The sequence below is a fragment of the Betta splendens genome, chromosome 15 (genome assembly GCF_900634795.4).
Source record: "Betta splendens chromosome 15, fBetSpl5.4, whole genome shotgun sequence".
NCBI lineage: Eukaryota > Metazoa > Chordata > Actinopteri > Anabantiformes > Osphronemidae > Betta > Betta splendens.
In genome coordinates this window covers 11,883,180-11,902,888 of record NC_040895.2, presented here as the reverse complement: position 1 = coordinate 11,902,888, position 19,709 = coordinate 11,883,180, and the positions used below count along the sequence as shown (strand labels likewise).

Here is a 19,709-nt window from a genome sequence, read left to right as displayed (position 1 = left end):
GTAAAACAGAATTGACAATAATCAATAATTTTAATAAATTGAATTTAAATTTTATTTTTACACATAATAGTGTTACACAAAAATAGTTTAATTTCTTTTGTACAGTACTTTGGTACAGTACTAGTAATCTGATAAAACACAGTAAAAGAAATGAGCGCCGCAAAAAATAGAACATTGGTCTATGTTCTGAACAATGTAGGACAAGTCATAGTTTAGTTGTAGTTCAAAGGTGCAAAATATCAGACATTTGTGTGACTTAAGTTTTGTATCATGTAAAGAGACATTTAATGTTATTATTTTTTTAGATTACAAATTAATCACACTCATTAAAATTACTTATTATAAACATATGAAACTTGATTTATATAAGATTTATTTATAGTTCAAGTAATACTGAGAGTGCAGAAAAAAGCATGTACTGTACTGTACTGTAGGTGGAATATGATAAATTTCTGCGCTATGTCAGCAGCAGAGAAAATGTATTTAAGATGAGAGTTAACAATGAAGACAACTGAAGATCCTGTTTAAGGATGCGAACTTCTCAGTGAATCTCTTCAGGAAAAAGGCTTCACAATCTTCATTGAGATGTAATTCTGTAGATTGAACATAAGGCATTGAATGAACATTCAAATGTTATTTACAATATAAACACAGATGTGCTTTAAGAAAGTTGCAAAAATAATCTTATTATATAGAAGACTGACTGATCTTACAGGCAGAGAGTAGAAGAGGATTCCAAGGAACAAGAGAACCAACAGAAGAAGAATCACTCCAATGAAAATCCACCTGAACCTGCGCCAAATAATGAACTTCATGGACTTTAATGGGTTTGTAAACCAGAAAAATGATGTGTCGGGGCGTCTGTTGAACAGAGACAGACAGTGTTAAGCATAATATGTAAATCCATGTAAAAAAAATTATAATTGTGTTAGTGAAGAGTCTAGTATTTTACTTTGGTGGGTCCAGCTTGGGATTCATGTTGGGCTCATCTCTGCCTTTTCCCGCAGGTCTCTCTTCCCTCTCTTTCTCCTCCACTATTTCCAAAGTCATCTCCACTTTTCCCTGTGAACCATTCAAAAATAGTTTTAAACAGGAACCATTTAAAAAAAACACTACAGACTTTGCGTTGAACATCAACATACACCAAGCTCGTGTTTCCCATCCTTCTCAATGGTGCATGGCCACCAGCCTCGTGCAGACCTCTGGGAGAAGAGTGAGTTGTGTAATGGCTGTTTGGAGGCTGAGTTTGTCATCCCCGGTAGCATCTTTAAGCTGCATTTTTCTGGGGTCTTGGCAGGAGGGATCAAATTGAGTAGGTCCAGTTCGACTGAACCTGTGACACAGATTTAGATAAGTGATAAATCAATGTGCCTTTCTCATGCACTGGTGCATTGTGCATAGCACAGAAGAGCTTCGTCTAGTAGTAGCAGCATATCATGGGGCAAAAACGCTGCTGTTTTACCTAAGTAGTCATCCAGGGAAAATTTGTCATTGTCCCAAATCTGAACTATAAATTTGGGAGGAGTCCTAAACTCAGTTTTGTCCAGATTCCAAAAATGTTCCTGAAAGGAGATAAGAACAAGAATTACTCAGTACTTCCATACTTATACCATAGCAAATTTAACTCACATGGATATGAACTATTACTGGACGCTTTGTTCCTGATCCATGATTTCACTGACCTTCTTTGAGACAACACACAGCTGTTCTGCAGGCAGGTAGTCAAACTCAAAGATGAACCTCCAGTTAAAATTTCCATCACCATCCAGAGATCTGTAATGTACATCTGTCTTCTGCTTGTCCTGCTCCATTCCAGACATCCATCTACAGTAGGAATCATGATGATGATAATTATCCAGATTAGCTTGTTTTAATGACCAACAGGTAGAAAACACACATAGAGGAGCAGATGGGTCAAGAAGTCTACCCTTTAACATAGATGTCACTCATTTTCTCGCCAGTGATGCTTGTTTCATCCAGAGTGACATCAGCTGTGTTCCAAATAATGGCCCGCAAGACATACCTGTATCAAAACGACATTTGTATTATTTTGTTATCGTATAATACAATTAATTACCCTACGAGTCAAAAACATTTGATACAGTAAATAATACTGTGGCTTACTTCTTGGCTTTACGTGGGGAGATATTGCACGGAGGCCCAGGCAAACCAAGGCTCTTGGGGAAAATGTCTACCCACATTTGAATCCGTCCCTGTATTTGCACAAAACAATAACTAATGTCACTAAATGTAACTCTATTATTGAAATTGAACAATAATAATTGCTTTTGATTTGACCTGCGACAGGTTGGGTTGGTGGGAGCTGTGCAGGGTTCTGGTCTCCACGTGCTCTGGTACCAAGCCCTCTTTTTTGAGGACGTGCAGGGCCAGCCGCTCTCTGGCTGGGCCCAGGTGTGAGTGGATCACTGTGTTTGCCTCTGAAGATCAAAAACACAGACTTTGATGCAGAGATAAAGATACAGAAAACAATGCATATCAATTCTGCGAGAAACACAAACTGTGAGATAACAGAACAAATTTTTATACCAAAATCTTGCAGGTTGTATTGTTTTCCTGCAAAAGAGAGGGAGCTGCCGTCTCCCTCTATGCGAGGATTAGGAACACCACGCACTCTGGCCAGGTTCTGGAGAATCTGAGAAGGCTTCAGCTGATCTCTCCACTGATTGATCCCTGAGCTTTAAGCAGAAAACTTTTACTTAATTATGTTATTAATGTGGTATAGTATTCATTAGACACACAATACCAGCACAAAGACTATTTACTTACACACAATAAGTCTCTGGCAGCCCACAGGAGGGCCTGAAACGGGACAGGAGTCTGTTTTCCAAATCGATGACTGTCTCACCTACTTTTTCATCGCTGCTCAGCAAATCATAATCATACACAGCAATCTTCAGGTCCTTGTCTTGAGGTAGGAAGCAGGACAGTTCAAACATCCTGGGTTTGAAAATAAAACAAACATGATGGCACATTTATTACCCGAAACACAAATTGGTTCTTAATTACGAAGGAGAAAGGCCAGATTCTGTCACACCTCCCAAAGTCTGGATTAAGGGTGTTTGCTTTGTAGTGGTCTCTGTCATCCACTGTTTTCTTTCCAAGTGTAATCTTAATGTATGGGTCACACTGAAATAAAATAAAAAAGAATCTTAATTTGCAGCAACAAGTAGCTTTGTCATGTTATACACCTCTATCTATTTAGCTGTGACTAAATATGGTTTATCGCTAAACTAGAAAGTCTATGAAACAAAACTCACCATGCCATTAGTGTCTTTAGGCTGCAGGTCGATACCACGGACTACATATATCCTGACCAGACACTCCTGAGGGCCACTCTCAGGAAGTTCCCTGAACTGTCGAGGTGGAGCAGCAACTCCAGGGTCATCAGGCAATGGGTAAATCTTGAATGAGCCCTGTAGCAAAATAGCACAGAAGAGTATATTGACACACTGAGGTAAAATCAGGTCACAAATGTTTGAACGCCTCCACAGGATGGCAGCCAAAGGCCAGGAAAGTGTGTGCTAATGTGTTGCATTAAATTGTAGAGTGGCAGACATAATTTTGATGTGTTCTGATTGTAACCTTTGTTTACCTTGAACTCTCCCACCACAGAGGGATCCTCTTCCTCATCTTCAGTCTTTCCTCGCCGAAGTTTAAAGGTGCTGCAGAAATCAGTGAGTCGGTGGAACTGTTCAACGTTGTCTAGTTCACAGTTGTAGACCTGAACACCACAGAATACAGTATTGAGCAATTACATGCAATGCAATTAAGCATTTTGGTGTTCCCTGCACAGGGGAACAGCCAGGGGGAACTATTTAGTTCCTGCTATGTAACTATCAACAAGAGCAGGAATCCACTCCCCACACTGTCTGTCACGTTTACATGACCGTGGCTCTAAACTCAAGCAGACCTTAAATCACCCCTGTGTGTTGTGACATGTTCTTACTTGTAATCTGTCATAACCCTTTTTCAGGTAAGGTCCACACTTCTCCCGCTCTCCAACAGAAGCATAGAACTTACTCCACCAGTCTACTGTCTCCTCCTCCTACAGTGGAAAACGCAGATGAACTTGGGGTTTTTAGATATTATAGACCAGCAGACTATTTTTAAGTCTACTGTAGTCTACAGTTTGACTATTTGGTAAGAGAAATGCTACCTTTTCTGTGTGAAGCTGCAAGACAAGATAAAAGACAAAATAATAAATAAACAAATAATAAATACTCATAATTAAGCTATAGATAAATATCCCTTATGTAAAGACTTGCTCTTTACCTTAGGTTTCACCGTCTCAATGTCTATGACAACATCTCCTTGAGCAGCAGCTAACATTGCCACTGCAAAGGTAAGAACAACTTTAACTGTATGAACTGTATGTGCAGAATATGTGTTTATCAACACAAGCGTGTATATACAGTACCTCTAGCAGACATGCTGACGTCACTGTTAATGTGATACGGATCGCAGCGGAACTCCTCCAGACAGTCGATGGTGCACTGACCCACAATAGGTTTCCTACCAAAGGGTCGCTGGTCAATTACCTTCAGGACAATGGGAGGGGTGTACATCTCCTCTTTGGGAAGAAGCTACATCAACAGCGAAACAACAGATGACGTAAGGAGACAGACTACACCTTCTTTTGGCTGAATATTTGTAGGTTTGATGGACAGTACCACTTTGAGAAGCAGCACAGATCCTGGGAAGTTTGGGTTCTTTTTGAAGTTCTTGATGACTGCAGTTTGAACAGTCTCACCACCACATTCTACTATCAAACTGGGACAGGAAACTGTGGCCAGCTGATAGCTCTTCATGTTTCTTAAGCCCCAAGTCAAAACCTAGTTTCATATAAACACATTAGAACACATAGTGAACAAGCATGGGCAATGCAGCAGCGTAGCTCTAGGGAATAACGAAGAGAATTTCACATGAGAAGTGAAACCACAACAACACTGAGGGTGCGGCTGGTCAAGTGAATACACAGCAGCTGTCGAAGAAGGTGGATGGCTTGATGGCTTACCTCAATTGCAGTGAGCTGCACTACAGGCCTGATCCCCTGAGGAACCATGTAGAGCTTCTCTCCACGCCGAGGAGGGATGAGAGGCAGATCCCCATCCTTCACCTGAAGTCCAGAGCACATCCTCAGTAAAGTCACATAAGGATTTTATAGTAGTGCACTTCTGTTTCCTGTAGTGTATCTTTTACCTTTTCCTTCAGTAGGAGCTCTGCAGCTACTAGTACATCCCCAGCACTGTGTCCCTTTTTGGTAACTGGAAACCACAGTAGTTTAGGGCTGACATCCACGCTGGGGTTCAGTTTCACCACTGGGGGGCATGTGCAGCGACCCATAGGCTCATCTTTACCCTGGTAAATGGAGGCCATACAAACACATAGTAAAGCATGATTAGATTCATCAACAATCACTGTTTATACTGTGCTATAAAACTGGAGATTAAACACATCATGTACCACTTGATCGCTGTCATACAGCTCCAACACCACATCAGGAGGGTTGCGGGCATTAGTCTGTGGGTCTCCATAGATTTCGATGTCGTCACAGATAAGAGTCTGGTCCCATGTGGGGTTCAGAGTTGCCCTTACGACTTCTGTGGTCTTACTCACGTGCAGGAATGACACATGGACGTAGGGGTCTGGAGAGAACAATGTTTTTACATTCAGTTTGTGCATCCTCAGTCGTTTTTATTTATTCCTCTTGGTCAATAATGTACTTTGTATTCTTATACTTCACTGATTTGTTTTCACCTGAGAAACTGTCTTTGTCCATGGCACAGAGATTCCTTCCCTGATACACGTACACCCTCAGCTGGTAAAAATAAGACCCTGCAGAGAGATCCTTTTTATCAACATGCCAAATAAAATCGCCACAAAGCAACTGCTTAAACTCACAGGACACTTCATACACTGCTGATTAGGCACATACTGTAGACATGTTTATGTTGTTTCAGGGCCGGGTCAGGAAGTGCAAAAAGCTTGGGGACCTTAATTAGCATCTGTGCCAAAAAAAAATTATCTGACCAGAGTACTTACGGCTAAAGTGGCAGGAAATAGTGGGTGTGTTGGCACCAAATAGTTTTGTTGAATCTGTTTTACTGGTCTCGTCAACATCAACACCCTGTTAACAAAATGCACGATTGGGTGAGTTGAGGCACTAAGGAACACTTAATACTTACAATAAACATGAACAGAGTACGAATGCAGAACTAAAACATATTTCTTAAGTTATTTGCCAATATCAAAAAGGAACAAGGATGTGACTCACATGACGTAAAATTACTTGTGTTGCTATGACCACTACATTGTTATGGAACTTTTAAAAGTACAAATACAAGGAGGAAAACCCACTAATGCTCCCTCCAGTCTGAATATAGCCGAGGCCCCGATGCGGTCTGATGGGACCATCTTCCGTCTCCAGCGGCGGCGGCGGAACGTGTCAGAGGACCGTTCCTTCCTGTGAAACTTCCAGCCAATAAGGGAGGAATATTCCCATCCTTCCCCTGGGTCTCTTCTCTGTAGAGACAACGCCAAGAAAAGAATGGGAAACTATGCTTAAATCAGTGAAAGATACTTTTTTTCCACCTCCCACTGCCTCACTTCAGAAGCAGTCGTCTTATCGGAGATCTTCTTTCTCTGCCTTATGAGCCTCTTCCTGCGCTGGATGTGGTACATCTTCTCCGCTGCAACCCATGATTTGGGCTTGTCATCAGTAGGAATGGTAATTCCATATTCCCAGCCTGAATTCAAGACGGACACCGACACACACCTGGTTACAACAGATTCACACTATTTCAACTGTGACAACAGAGTGGCAATACAGTAATGATGTCACAAGCCACCTTTCTCATCCACAGCTCTGTTGCTGTCAAAGCTCCAGTTGTCCTCCCAGGTCCATCCAGGTGGACACTCAAACTCTGCAGGGCTCTGACACTTTTCTCCATTCTAAACATCACAGACAATCATTTATAAAATTTATATTTACATAATCAAAGTATTTCCACTATTAATACTTTTATACTTTCAATAAGCAGTTCCACATTAAAAATATCCTTTACAGTATGCTCTTTTGCTCTCCACAACCAACTCCTGTTAAACTCTCCACTACAGTTGTCAGCTGGACTTTAACTTAATGTGATCACTTTCACAGCTCAGTATTTGTTCGATATTTAGTTATTAGAGATTTTAATCTAAAACAACTTCCTGTAATTAAACTAAATAAAAAAAGCTGTAGTTCATACACCACAACAATAAGAGGACAGATGTAAAAACACTCCACACAGCTGATTAAAACATCAGAGTGCGATGAGTGACAGTAAGATGGTGTTCAGGTTAAAATTATGTTATAGTGTAACCATTAATAGTACAAAAAAGTACAAGTCACAACCCAAACCTCACATCTCTGAACCGTCATGCACATACACTACTGTGGTGAATTTGACCAGACACATACTGTAATTGCACATAAAAAGTGATAGCATTGAGGACAGTAGAAAGGCCATTGTTATTTTGTTATCTTTCACCTCACAGTGCGTGCGTGCGTGCGTGCGTGCGTGCGTGCGTGTGTGCGTGTCATACAGTACCACATCTGTGTAGGGCTCTGCAGCAGGTTTCCACTCCCCACCAGGTAAACGTGTTTCATTCTGAAACACTTCATCTGTGAACTCTGTGTGGCCTGCATCTGCTTCTGTCAACAGGCTGGAAACACCAACACAGCACACATGTCGATGTGCGGTTTTGTGACTCAGACGATAACTATGCTGGACGATAACTATGCTGGACCGAGTTCCAAATGCTTAAATTATTTACATGAACCTTGAAGGGAGAATGTAAACACGTCACAAGTAGGAGGCACTAATGAAGGGAAGGATACTCCTCAAACCCAAACACTGCCTGATACAGAAGTCCTTTAGTTTCCTGTAATTGTGCTCTTGCTATGGCTACTGATAATAATGGGAATGTGTAGCTGTAATAGACGCATGATTTTGGATCGTGTTCAACTGCGAGTATGAGAGTGTGCTTGTGGGTGACAAAGTAAAATTTCGTACCATCGCTCTGGGTCAACAAACCAGTCCTCCTCCCATTCCCATCCACGTGGGGGCAGGAAACGTTCTTGTTTGAGTTTCACCTTTCCGGTTATGTCAGAGAACTTGTGGCGACCAACCAAACCTGTGGTTCCCCACTTGCCAAACACCTGGGCCTGGTTCTCATACTGCAAAATGACAGCATGGGAAGAACAATGAAATTACTACTGTATATGTGTACTGCACATTTAATACTGCTGATGTTCTGTGTCATTACTGTACCATTTCAGCATATACACTGAAGTTTCCCTCTGAAAAGCTGTTGAACCTCTTCTCATCAGCGCAGAGACCAAGCCACATGTTGACCCGCAGCTGAACCGGGATCTTCACACCTTTGTTTTTGTCCATGGGGTACTAACAAATGAAAAGTTACTGTAGAGCCAGAGCTACAGTAAATCAATGAAATAAACACGTTGTGTGAACGCTGCTACAGTGTGTTGGTAGGTTTTGTACCTGCATAAAGATAGTCTGGGTTCGCCCACAATGTTTGCCACAGGCTTGTTCACTGAAGCTGGAGTAAAGGATCTGGTTGGCTGGGATTCGGGCAAATGACACTCTCTTCTCTCCTCTTAACATCCAGATGATCACATCTGGCATGCTGTTCTGAGGCTGCGGTAGACACAAAACATTTCAGCTACAAAAAATGTTTCAGGCATCTTCAGCTACATTACTGTTATGTTATAATGTGTATTTGCTGATGGTAAAGTACAGTAGTAAGTGTTTTTCCGACCTCCTCTGCCAGCTGCTTGATTCTGTCCAACCAGTCTTCAATGTCACTGACAGTTTCCTTCACGTCTGTGGCCTCTTCTCTCTTGTGACTGGCCATTCGTTTGATACTGTCTATAGTAGCATCGCGCAGGTTTTTCATTTGGAGATCCAGTGTTGTTACATTGGGACGGCCCTCCAGCACTGGTAGGTGGAAACTGTCATGGACAAACAAGAGAGTTGACCAAACATTTACGTCTTAGAACCAGCAGGTTTGAGGTACAGTGGGTCTGACCAAATGTCCTGTGACTGTACCTGTCAAGGTCCTCAATCAATTGGTCAATGAGTTTGAGCCACATATCTGCCAGACGTGGTTCTGACACCTTGGCTAATATGGCTGTTCTTAAAGAGCTGAGGTTGGACTCCTGAAACACATACACAGACAGATAAAAGTGATGTGCTGAGCAGTTGTATGTGTATAAGCATGATTTTTAGGCGATATGTGTGCCAATATGTCGCTCTGACATATTCTCACCAGTCTGTCAGCTATGAAGAGGAGAATATTGACAGCGTCCAAGCGGTGACTGACGTCTTCCCAGTACGAAGTGACTACCACCACAGGCTTGGTATTAGCCCAGGGCAGGTAATAGTAGTGATTACCTAAGGAACACATCATCTGGTCATTTTACAGTCAGCTCATCTACCGTAGTTTACTGTACTGTATCTGTCCATGTTCTCGCTCCATCCACAGAATGACTAACACACACATACCATCAAACACAGCAAAGCTGTACTGGGTGGTTGAGGCCAGGGGTTTGCAGGTGGAGTCCAGCTTGTTACCATAGTTACCGACGCTGACCTCAAACTGTATTGGTTCACCCGGCTCTTGGAGCATGCACGCGGAGTGGAACACGGCGCACATAGAGTATTTCCTCCTCCTCTGGTATTTCTGCCCTCAGTAAAAAGGATGTCGCAGAGTCAGAGGTCAGAGCAGAATTTTCCTTTCACATTTGGTTATCTTGCTTGAATTTCATTTACATTTAAACCCTGATACTTTTAGTTGGAGAACCTGGGGTCCATGTTGTGATAATATAAAAATAATAATATACATAATATAAATAATATAAAATTATTATATATAACATATTATAAAAATAATAAAAACAATATGTGACAACTTGTGTATACCTGTGCCACCAGGATGTCATCACTGGAGAGATCTTCAATATTTTTGTCAATCTTTCCATCAACCTCTGTCGACAGCTCAACAAGGACTCTTCCCCTGTATGCAGCCCCTTCACCCTGCAACAGATCCAAACGCAAAACCTCACGCCGACATACTCATGAAAATGAAATATTACATGTCTAAAGCTGCAGCTTTGTTTGACCTTGCCCAGGTTGAGTTCATCATATGGGTCGGGCAGACCAGTGAACTCTCTTGGACTACCATACAGGTTGACGTAGCAAGGCCCAAACGCTGGGAGAAAACCAACTTCTGATGATGAGCCCACTGGAACACAAAGTGATTGTTTAATCGGGTGTATGATTATAAATAATAAAATTGCTTGTAACAATCGCTACAAAATTACCCTCAATATCTCCACCAGAAGAAGAAATCTTGCCCAGATTTAAAAACATTGTTCCTACAGCATCATCCTTAGTCAGACGATCCCTGCATTGACATAATAAATGTTAAATATTGTCTTTGATAAAATCACTTGTGCAATTTTGTTAATGGACCTCAGCTCTTACCAGTCAAACACAGTCAGTTTGATGCTTTCACACATGGAAGGGAACTGTAGAGGCCACGGAACAACGGAAGGTTAAAATGTTTAAAAACACAAGATACAGTAGGCGTAATTATAAATTTTTCATACCTTGACTTGGAGATGTATGATTTGATTCCACTCTGGATTTGCATTCTTTTCAATAATTTTGGTGGTCAGCTAAAACAGAGTCATATAAAATTAATATAGGTTTTTGAATGAATCAAAAACAATTTCCAATTCCTTACACATCCAATACCTTCTTTCCAGCAAAGCTAACTTCCAAATACGGATCCACTAAGTTTTTCCTGTCTCCATCACCTCCAAAGACTTGTTTTACAGTCTGAACAAAGGCGTCATCCACTGCAACATAAGGTGGTTTGTAATGTTAGTAGGTGCAGCATGTTTTTGCATAAGCAATGCGTGTGTTTAACTTACTCTGCGGCATATCCTCGGCACGGTAGACTTTAAGGCTCAGAGTGGCCGATCGTAACGTGACACCAGTTGGTACCAGAAGATTACTTTCAATGTCATCATTCTCACCACCTGCCTCTTTTTTCTCACTCTACAACCATGAGAGGACAGGAAACGTGTTATAAACATAACATGACAGTGTTATGATGTTTTCCATTACTGTCCTGAGCTCTGTGTCTAGTAGCAGGCGGTTAGATAGTGAGTAAGAGACATGCTCACCGGTGCCTCATCTCCTGTGCCCATGATAATTATGCTGACTTTAAGGTAACCTCTGGCCACTGAGCTGGAGTCATCGGGATCACTAAGAAGGAGCCATTTTCTCATAATGGTGTGACCTTGACAAAGTACATTTTTAACACAGTTAAGAAACATAGACATGCAACATTACAGACAAAACACTTTGTATTACATAATTGAAGACTGACCTGGTTCATCGTAGACATAGCTGATATCCAACTAGGTACGGCAGTAGAAAAAATAAAGATAAGTAAAGAAGGACTAAGCATTTAAACGCAGCACATGAATCAGCCTACCTTGAACTCTCCAAGTAAACTGTCAGCTCTGAGGGAGAAGGAGTCATAAACCTGTCGAGATCAAGACATTCTCTGATCTTATTAAACAGGCATTTTAGCTTTACTAAATAAAAACATTGCATTGAGAGGTGGTATCTACATACCCGAAGGCAAGCGCTCTGATCAAACAGATCCGCAGGGAGCATGTTAACGTTGAAGAAAAACATCTGAGGGACAGAAAACGTCATTCATGGATGAGCGACTCTGTTGTTACTGCATCCACAGTACATTCAGATGTCAGGCACAGTATAGGACTTACATTTCATTAAGGTGAGATGCGTTGGCAGAAAAAAAGAAGAAGAAAAAATGCACGAGAGGAATCAGACACCAGCTAAAGCTGAGTGCACTGCATTTAAGCCCCGGGGCCTGAACGCCAGCGCAGATGTCAAGAGATCCTTAGGTAGTTACTGAATATGGTGAGAATTAGGCAGAAGAGAAAATAGAGAAGAGTATGCTGAGAATAGAAAAGCAAAGCTAAAGGCCAAAGTACGTGATCACTTACACAGACTAAAAAGAGGAACACGTATCTTGATTAAGTATTTTTGTGGGATGGGGTGTTATAAATTACCTCATCAAAGTACGGGCTATTTCCTCTTCTTATTCTAGTCCTTTGGGTGTGTCCACATACATTCACCTTCACCACTGGCTTGATGTTGTTGCCAGGCAGCTGTCGAGCCTCGATAACTCGAACCCGTATCTGAACAATCACAAGCGATGAGTGAGGCAGCTGAACAAACAGCCAGAAAATTATTTTCTAAACAGGTGCCACTGGTTCATTTGAGTTGACAAATACCAGACGCAAGACTGCTCAAATGTATTTCTGGAAACATAAGAAAATCATTCAGGAAATGCTTTGAACTGATGCAAGAACAATAATTGTGACTACCCTGGTCTGCTGTCATGTAATGATTACAATAAGAATGTCCAACTGAATTGGCATTTTTTTGATCCTCCAGGAACAGCATAATCAGAACTCACACAATACCTGGAAGTCCTGAGGTTTGTTGGCCAAGGCTTTGTGCCTTTTGTGCCTGAGACGAAGTGGCTTGTGGCTGGATTTCCCAGGCTGGTTGGGTAAAGCGGGAGCTGCTGGGCCGTCAACTTGAGCTCCTCCATCTGTGTCTGCCTCCTCGTCATCACCCACCTCACTGTCTCCTGTCACATGCGACACAAACTTTTATCTTTACTCTTTGTACTGTTTTATTTAGTTCGGTTTTGAACAGACAGCATAAACTATTTGACTGGAGAAAAACCTGCAATCTGCACCCACAATAAGAGGACTCGCAAAGATTATAAAGCACTCAAATACTGATTTTAATTATAGTAAAGATAAGAGATGAAGGAGTCTCTCACCAGGGTCCACAAGTGGCTGTTCATTTAGGTTTGGAGCAGTGTTTGCAGGTGGCTCATATCCAATAACCAAATTAATGGTAGCCTGAAAAACAATGTTTCCTAACTTAGTACCTCTATTACCATATGCCTTAGATTATACCAATAGTACGTGCATATTACGTTACTGGACATGACATTGCATTCAGTGAATTGAGCTTTTCCTGCAGCGCGACACTGTAAAGGTTCTGGTACATCTTTTAGCAGAGCTCTCAGCTCCTCCTCCATGTGTGATTACAGGTATCATGCGCAAATACCTGTAATTACTTTAGAACTCATAATTAACTAAATGCCCACCCCAATAGCCTGTTGTTTCTCATTCATCAAGGGCACATTCCTGGATGGGAGTGCCTTCAGCTGACCACTGGCCAAGTCCTTCAGGGAGACTGTTGTTGAGCCAATGAACCTGAAAAATTATCACATACAGTAAATACTCTCTTAGTCAGACACACGGACCCGAAAATGAGTCACAAAAGCTGGAACGACCTTTGTCTGAAAAGATAACTGTGATGAATGGCTAAGAGAAAAAACTGAACTGTTCTTTCATCTATTGTTTGTACATATGTTAGCTGATGTCCTCCACTTCCTTGTTTCACTTCTTCCCATATTGCAAAAATTTAAGGACCAACACCTACTGAGGCTACTTTGCTTTCCAAACAGTCACACAGCAACAATGACTAGTGGGTGATTCAAACGAGCTTTTGGTGGTGACAGTGACTGTCACAGTGACAAAATTGTTGGTTCAATTCCAATAACATTCACAAAAACACCTAGGGAAGTTTGGGCCCACAAGCCAGAAACTGTTTATAAAAATATTTATAGGAAACTGCAAATCACAATGTCACAATTTCTATTGTGGCAAAGTTTTTCTTTTAAGAAATTGCAGCAAAAGTCATAAGGTCATCTGAGTAGCAAATACTGCTTAATAAAACAATGGAGCTGGTTTATTTTGAAGGTACCATCTGGTTATCTGTGTACTTTTATTCTGAGCTTAATACAATGTCAATAGTTAGAACAGTTCTCATGACAGGCCAGTGCAAGCTCTTGTAGTCACCCTCCCTCCTTCCCTCGAGCGCTGCAGACGGTGATCATGGAAAAAAAACTCCCAATGCATGCGTAGCTGAGTCAGACACCCCAGCACCCGCATCCCACTGTCTGAGGCTGTATTCAAAATTTACATTATACACAATAACCTGCACTGCACTCGCTGTAATTACAAAATACATCAGTGTTTTGAAATTCATGTGAGTAAGAAACAAAGTGTTTAAAGTCTATGAATAAAATAGACCAATAAAAAAAAGTTCACGGAAGAGAAAGTTGTTAGGGGCCTTTTGTCCTTTTAAGGCAACATTCCTTTCTTTAAGAGCTGCAGTCATGGGGGAGACAGCAAACTTTTCTTACTGATACCACAAGTCTTAACATGATCCCTGTTAGTCCTGTGGCTATGCAGCTCAGTGAGGTTGTGACATGTTCCTGTGTTTCTTAAAAAGCAAACACTGCACTAGATCGCCAGTTAAACAACTAGCAGAAAACTAAAGCAGCAGGTTTTTACTTCTCGTCACCAGCCCTACTTGACAAAACATACTGTACAGTGTGTGAATGCCCTGGGCGAGGGGGGCTGGGGGGGGGGTCCTGTAATGACTAACTACAGTACAATCATATAGATGTTACTCAGCAGCCCTATTCTATCAATGCACGAGCTTATGTCAGTGATTAATAGCTTAGAAAGCACACCTGGAAACTCAACCAGGAAACTGAATGTGTTAAAACAGCATTCAGTACAGCTTAACACACTGCAGTGCTTTCTAGCAGAATGCATGTTTAAATGATTATCATAGTTTCTCTTTACATGCTTCCATGTACATACTTGTGTTTGCCAATCGTTTCATAGTCTTTCACCACCACGTCAATGAACGATGCTGCATCCAAGGAAGCACCTTTCAGATCGAACTCAAGCACCTGTTATCACAAGGAAGACACACGAACACATCATTTACATCAGTCTCTCACAATCGAGTAACTTGAATTCTGAAGTGCATAATGATTTTCAGCTCTTAATACGCTCATACGTCATTCCAAACAGGATTCAGCTCATTGTTGATTGCTTTAGTCTTCTTCTTTTCACCTGGAAACGCATGTTCATTATTATTATTATAAAGTCCCACATTACCTTTTTTATTTATATGTATATGAATATGAAAAATACTAAAGGTGGTAGTAGTTGTAGTATTTTTTTTAAGGACATAGAGATGTTTTTGTATGAATCTCTGCCAGGATTCTCAGGTCTGAGTAAAGTTATAAACAGCTAAGAACGTTATTTTAACTGGTTTCATTTTAATAGTTTGAATATTACATGATCTACCTACTGAAATAACTCAGCAAAGCAACGCCCCAGAAGAAATACTGAATTTAACAAAGGCATTTCTTACCTCTAAAGATAACCGTTGTTATTGGATCTGGGTTTCCGATTTTCTTTTTGGGGATGCCGCTGGCGGACTCAACCACGACCCGCAGCATTTCGTTTGGTGAAGCCCTAATTTACGCGGACAAATCTCTGCATAGTCCGCTGAGAGAGGGAACTGAGCGCAGACGTGCGGAGCAGATGGGTACCGGAGGGTCATGAGTCAGAGCCAGGAAACGCACCACACTGGGCTGTGGAGGTGGGTTAACGCACGGGATAACACACTGCGTATCCATCAGCGTACTGTAAGATCTGATCTGTATAAACAACATCCAAAGGTTTTCTACCTTTATTTAATCTGTTTTGACATCACTGTGTGGAGCGTGGACGTCTATCCACGGTCCGTCGTTTTTCTGCTCAACTACACTGACCCCTAGTGGTCGTGGTTATGATGACATTTTTCAGAAACTAACTTAGATTTTAGCCATGGTTGGGCTGACAGGCCTGTTTTAGTTATTAGTTTTATATTATTTTTTATCTATAGTGTCTATAACTATAGTATCGCGCACTGGTAAGTGTTCAACGTAAATCTTTATCTTTAATTAGATTCAGTTAAACGTTTTCGCGCCGAACTCGTTATCGTTGGCCTTATACTCGTTTAAGCTAACGTTAGCTTGTCAATAAGTAAATAAGTAAGCTAGTTAGACGGCTATAGTCATTTAGAGAAACTGATAAATTCTATTAATAAAATAGTTTATCGAAACAAGCGTTTTCATAATTTAACTGTACTGCAGCTTCATATGGCGTATTACCTGATTAGTAGCAGCAAACGTAGTGAGCTTAGATTGTGGAGGAGCATGTCAACTGCTATGTGTAGCAGTTAGCTAGAAGCACTCATTAGCTAGACAAGCTACAGTAGTTAGTTTAGTTAATGTAATGCTAAATAACTACAGACACATGAAATACCCATTCAGAATGTTTATTTTTGAAATTGTATATTCAAATGTATATGTAAAATGAACTGGCTTCACACAGTCTTTTTGTCAGTCACTTATGGCAGAGATGGCATCTTCCAAATATAAGGTGTCCCTTAAGAAAAAGCTCAGCTCAGAGCTCAGCGTGGTGGTCAGCAGTCTGAGGAAGGAGCGTGGCCACCTGAAGCAAACACTGGCTGAGCTGTCGTGTCAGCATGCACAACTGTACCGGCTAGTGGAGGTAAAGCCAGTCTCTCTGCTCACAGTAGCTAGTCAAGTTGTCTGGTGGCATTTTCTGGTATAACTCACCAATCAAGAAGTTTCATTGCCAAGTGGAACCTGATGATGAGGGTGTTGGTTACTGACTGTTTTTCCATCTGTTTTTCCCCAGAGGGTGCTCTCTCTTGAAACTGTCCGACAGGGGAGTTGTCAGCATCACGAGGTCAAAGACCAGAGGACTGCTTCGGCGTCAGAGCGCTGCAGCGAGAGAGGTGGCAGCCTGGCGGAGGGGGGGGGCATCACCTGCGAGGTGGAACAACTCAGGAGCCAGATTGCGAACATGTCAGCAAGATGCCAGCGTCTCGAGAAGAAAGTGGCAGGAAAGAAGGTAACTTTCGCTTGTCTGTATGCGATTAGCTTCATAAGATACAACACAATATAACTCCTTCCATGTTATGTGTGATGTAAAAAGATACAACAATCTCAACACAATGTTTTTTTCAAATAGAAGTGACATTTGTAAATCCTTACCATCCATTTCCACTGTAATAAATGTAACATTGTTTTCATTCTTTGGTATTAATTAATGTGAAACAGTGGACTTGGACTGTTGCTGTCATCCTGCTAGTTTGACTTATTGTACAGGACTGTACAAGGTCATTACACTTAGTAGCCACTAGATGTCAGCAGTTTTTTTGTTGGCTTTGTTTTTTGTTAGCGCTCATTTAAATCCACATGTCCAACGAGGCAATTACATGTGGAGGATTTGGGATATTATAATAGAGCGTTGATAAAAGATTATGTTTAAAACTTATTTTATTGTTCTTTATGTAAAGAGTTCATTGAGAAGTAATAACGCCATTTCTTCATTTTAATAAACTCAAGTTATTTCTTTCTGTTTTATTTAGTACCTCATGCCAAATTCACAGGGTTCCACTACCAGTGTAGAAGAGCTCCAACACCTGCTAAGAGATGTAAGCACTTTGTTGTTGTTGTATTTGTATTTTCATCAACATCCAATATACTTTACTGTTTTTTTAGTAGCTTTTTCCTTTCACATTTGTGCTTCCTTTTAATGGCATACCATAGGCCTGTATACAATACACTTGTCTGTGGTTTGAAACCATCCCCTTGTCACAACTTCTTTTATATTCTTCTTTGTCATGCTGTTCATTCCTTTTCCAATCCCCCGAGGCCTTGGAGAAGAACAAGCACTGGCTGGAATATGACCAGCATCGAGAGGCCTATGTGAGGGGAATTCTGGACAGAATGTTATGGCTGGAGAAGCAGCTGAACGAAGCCAATCAAGCCCGTTCAATGGAACACAAAGAAGACCATTCAGATGGTAAACCAAAGGGACAGTGGACAGTGGGCTGTCAGTACTAGGGCATTAAGGGGCAACAGACTGTCACAATAAGGTTTTTAAGATGTCAAGATTGCCCTGAATAAGCCTCTTATGAGGATATTTTCACAATTCAAAATTGTGTTGTGCGTCTCTTGCGTAAGGTCATATGTATAAGTATTGGTTGTAAATAACTAGTTTCTTCCTCCTTTTCGTAATTCCTTATTCTGATTTCCTTTTCTACAGAGAAGAAGGAACTAGTTGAGATGCAGGAGCTCTATGAAACGTTCTTGCACAAAGCCAAAGACGACCTGGAGGAGCTCAGGAAGGAGGTTGACTTGACACACAAGAGCCTGGTTGAAATGAGAGAAATGAGTTTGTTGGAAGATCACTGCTGCTTTGAGAATGAAGATCAACAGCTGAGAGAGCTCCAGTGCAGGCTGGATGTGGTAAAACGCAGATCAGCAAACTATGAGCTTCAGGTATCTCTTCAGCTAAATAAGTACTTTGATTAAAATACTCAAAGTTGTCATTGTATTGTAGAGTATATATAAGTATGTATGTATGTAGCGTATGTAGAGATAAATAACTCAAAAGAACCTTTTCAATCTTAGGCAAATCTCATTCAGAAATGTATGTTAAATCGACATCATGAAGACCAGGAGAGAATTGCGGACCTGGAGCGACAGGTACTTCATCTGCCAACTCAGTTTTGGTTTCTCATCTTCTTTACTAAAACTGCTGAAACTAAACAATTTACACTTATCCAGCCAACCCTAAATTTGGCACGTGTTAAAACAGAAAGGAGCATCAATAGAATGTGTGTTAGTCTGTGCCTCTGTGTGTTATCCTGACTCATTCGCAGGTGTGGGCTTGTTGTACTTTCTTAAGTCTTTACTTTTCTTCCAAAACAAATTTCTTCCTAAACGAACAAGATGTTTTTTAGTATTATAGGTTTTATTGCCATGGAAACTTCTTTAATTGTAGATGAAGATTTCATCACAGGACCTTGAGGATGAGAAGCAGGATTGTTCCTATTTAAAGAAGCAAATGATCAGAGTCCTGAAGACGCTACAAAAAACTAAAAAGCGTGTGACAAAAGAGTCAAAGGTTGGCACTACCAGAGCTAAGGACTAGATCTCTCATTTACATTTAGAATAAACAATGTTGATATTTAAGCATTTCTTTCATGTCCACTTGCCCACAAGTAAGTGTTTCTTTATGTTTACTCATCTGTATTTGAGTAAGACAAAACTGCTTAGTAAAAAAAATGTGAGGAGTTACTCAATCAAAATGTCCTTAACTGTTACTGATGGATGACTGTATTTCAACTACATTAGAGAGAACAAGAGGATCCTCCCTCCTGTGAAGAGGCACAGCCACCCTCCCAGCTGTCCAGACAGAACGTTGCATCCTCCTCCTGCAGCAGCTTCTTGAATGAAAGCTTCCTGGAATGCCCGGGCTGCCTGGCTGAGTACCCTGCAAGTCACTACAGGGAACTCATGAACCACATGGAAATTTGTCTTGACTGATCTGCACTTTAAGCCTCAAAGGTTCTGTGTCATTTAAATGAGGAATTAATTTTGACTCATACTGTTAAACACAAGTTATCTTAATAAAGGTCACTGTTCAGCTGCTTTCTGCACAATCTTCTATTTAGTTGTCAAAACTTTTCTTAACCTCCTAGGACATAGCAAGTTTTTGTTCACACTGTATCAGTGGAGTGTGAAATATCTCAGCTGTTGGTTGTATTGGC

The 19,709-nt window shown here is 41.0% G+C and overlaps 2 protein-coding genes across 6 annotated transcripts; one reads left to right on the top strand and one right to left on the bottom strand.

The window, feature by feature from the left end:
• Window positions 1-28: 28 nt before the first annotated feature.
• On the bottom strand, window positions 29-15,586 carry myofl (myoferlin like). Its single transcript, XM_029127541.2, has 53 exons — window positions 15,447-15,586; window positions 15,087-15,142; window positions 14,885-14,976; window positions 13,315-13,423; window positions 12,982-13,063; window positions 12,614-12,783; window positions 12,197-12,325; window positions 11,733-11,795; window positions 11,590-11,640; window positions 11,482-11,512; window positions 11,276-11,391; window positions 11,021-11,147; window positions 10,842-10,945; window positions 10,694-10,762; window positions 10,569-10,612; window positions 10,406-10,488; window positions 10,205-10,326; window positions 10,005-10,118; window positions 9,588-9,765; window positions 9,352-9,476; window positions 9,132-9,241; window positions 8,842-9,034; window positions 8,565-8,720; window positions 8,334-8,465; window positions 8,076-8,239; window positions 7,611-7,725; window positions 6,870-6,972; window positions 6,628-6,767; window positions 6,379-6,543; window positions 6,064-6,148; window positions 5,779-5,856; window positions 5,485-5,666; window positions 5,221-5,379; window positions 5,036-5,137; window positions 4,692-4,853; window positions 4,439-4,604; window positions 4,294-4,355; window positions 4,178-4,192; window positions 3,968-4,066; window positions 3,614-3,742; window positions 3,279-3,434; window positions 3,056-3,147; window positions 2,788-2,958; window positions 2,548-2,696; window positions 2,299-2,438; window positions 2,125-2,213; window positions 1,928-2,023; window positions 1,683-1,824; window positions 1,463-1,562; window positions 1,143-1,333; window positions 953-1,062; window positions 714-861; window positions 29-593 (listed from the first exon to the last, which is right to left on the bottom strand). The coding sequence occupies exons 1-53, from the start codon at window positions 15,532-15,534 to the stop codon at window positions 555-557; spliced, it is 6,093 nt and encodes a 2,030-aa protein (XP_028983374.1). The 5' UTR covers window positions 15,535-15,586; the 3' UTR covers window positions 29-554.
• Window positions 15,538-19,590, top strand: LOC114842067 (centrosomal protein of 55 kDa-like). Of its 5 annotated transcripts, none has more exons than XM_029127549.2 (9): window positions 15,538-15,677; window positions 16,466-16,633; window positions 16,784-16,999; window positions 17,520-17,585; window positions 17,806-17,956; window positions 18,200-18,435; window positions 18,568-18,642; window positions 18,941-19,063; window positions 19,294-19,590. In XM_029127549.2, the coding sequence occupies exons 2-9, from the start codon at window positions 16,472-16,474 to the stop codon at window positions 19,483-19,485; spliced, it is 1,221 nt and encodes a 406-aa protein (XP_028983382.1). In that variant the 5' UTR covers window positions 15,538-15,677; window positions 16,466-16,471; the 3' UTR covers window positions 19,486-19,590. The 5 variants fall into 5 exon arrangements, with proteins under 5 accessions (XP_028983382.1, XP_028983381.1, XP_040923506.1 ...); XM_029127548.2 differs by having other exon boundaries at window positions 16,454-16,633; XM_029127547.3 differs by lacking the exon at window positions 15,538-15,677 and adding an exon at window positions 15,852-15,989.
• Window positions 19,591-19,709: the final 119 nt, after the last annotated feature.

Coding starts and splice junctions, on each gene's coding strand:
- myofl (XM_029127541.2), bottom strand. CDS start 15,534: ATGCTGCGGGTCGTGGTTGAGTCCGCCAGCGGCATCCCCAAAAAGAAA. Junction 13,424..14,884: donor GAAACGATTGGCAAACACAA/GTATGTACATGG, acceptor ATAATTTTTCAG/GTTCATTGGCTCAACAACAG. Junction 9,477..9,587: donor CAGCTTTGCTGTGTTTGATG/GTATGTGTGTGT, acceptor TGTGTTCCTTAG/GTAATCACTACTATTACCTG.
- LOC114842067 (XM_029127549.2), top strand. CDS start 16,472: ATGGCAGAGATGGCATCTTCCAAATATAAGGTGTCCCTTAAGAAAAAG. Junction 18,643..18,940: donor TTGCGGACCTGGAGCGACAG/GTACTTCATCTG, acceptor CTTTAATTGTAG/ATGAAGATTTCATCACAGGA. Junction 19,064..19,293: donor GTGTGACAAAAGAGTCAAAG/GTTGGCACTACC, acceptor CAACTACATTAG/AGAGAACAAGAGGATCCTCC.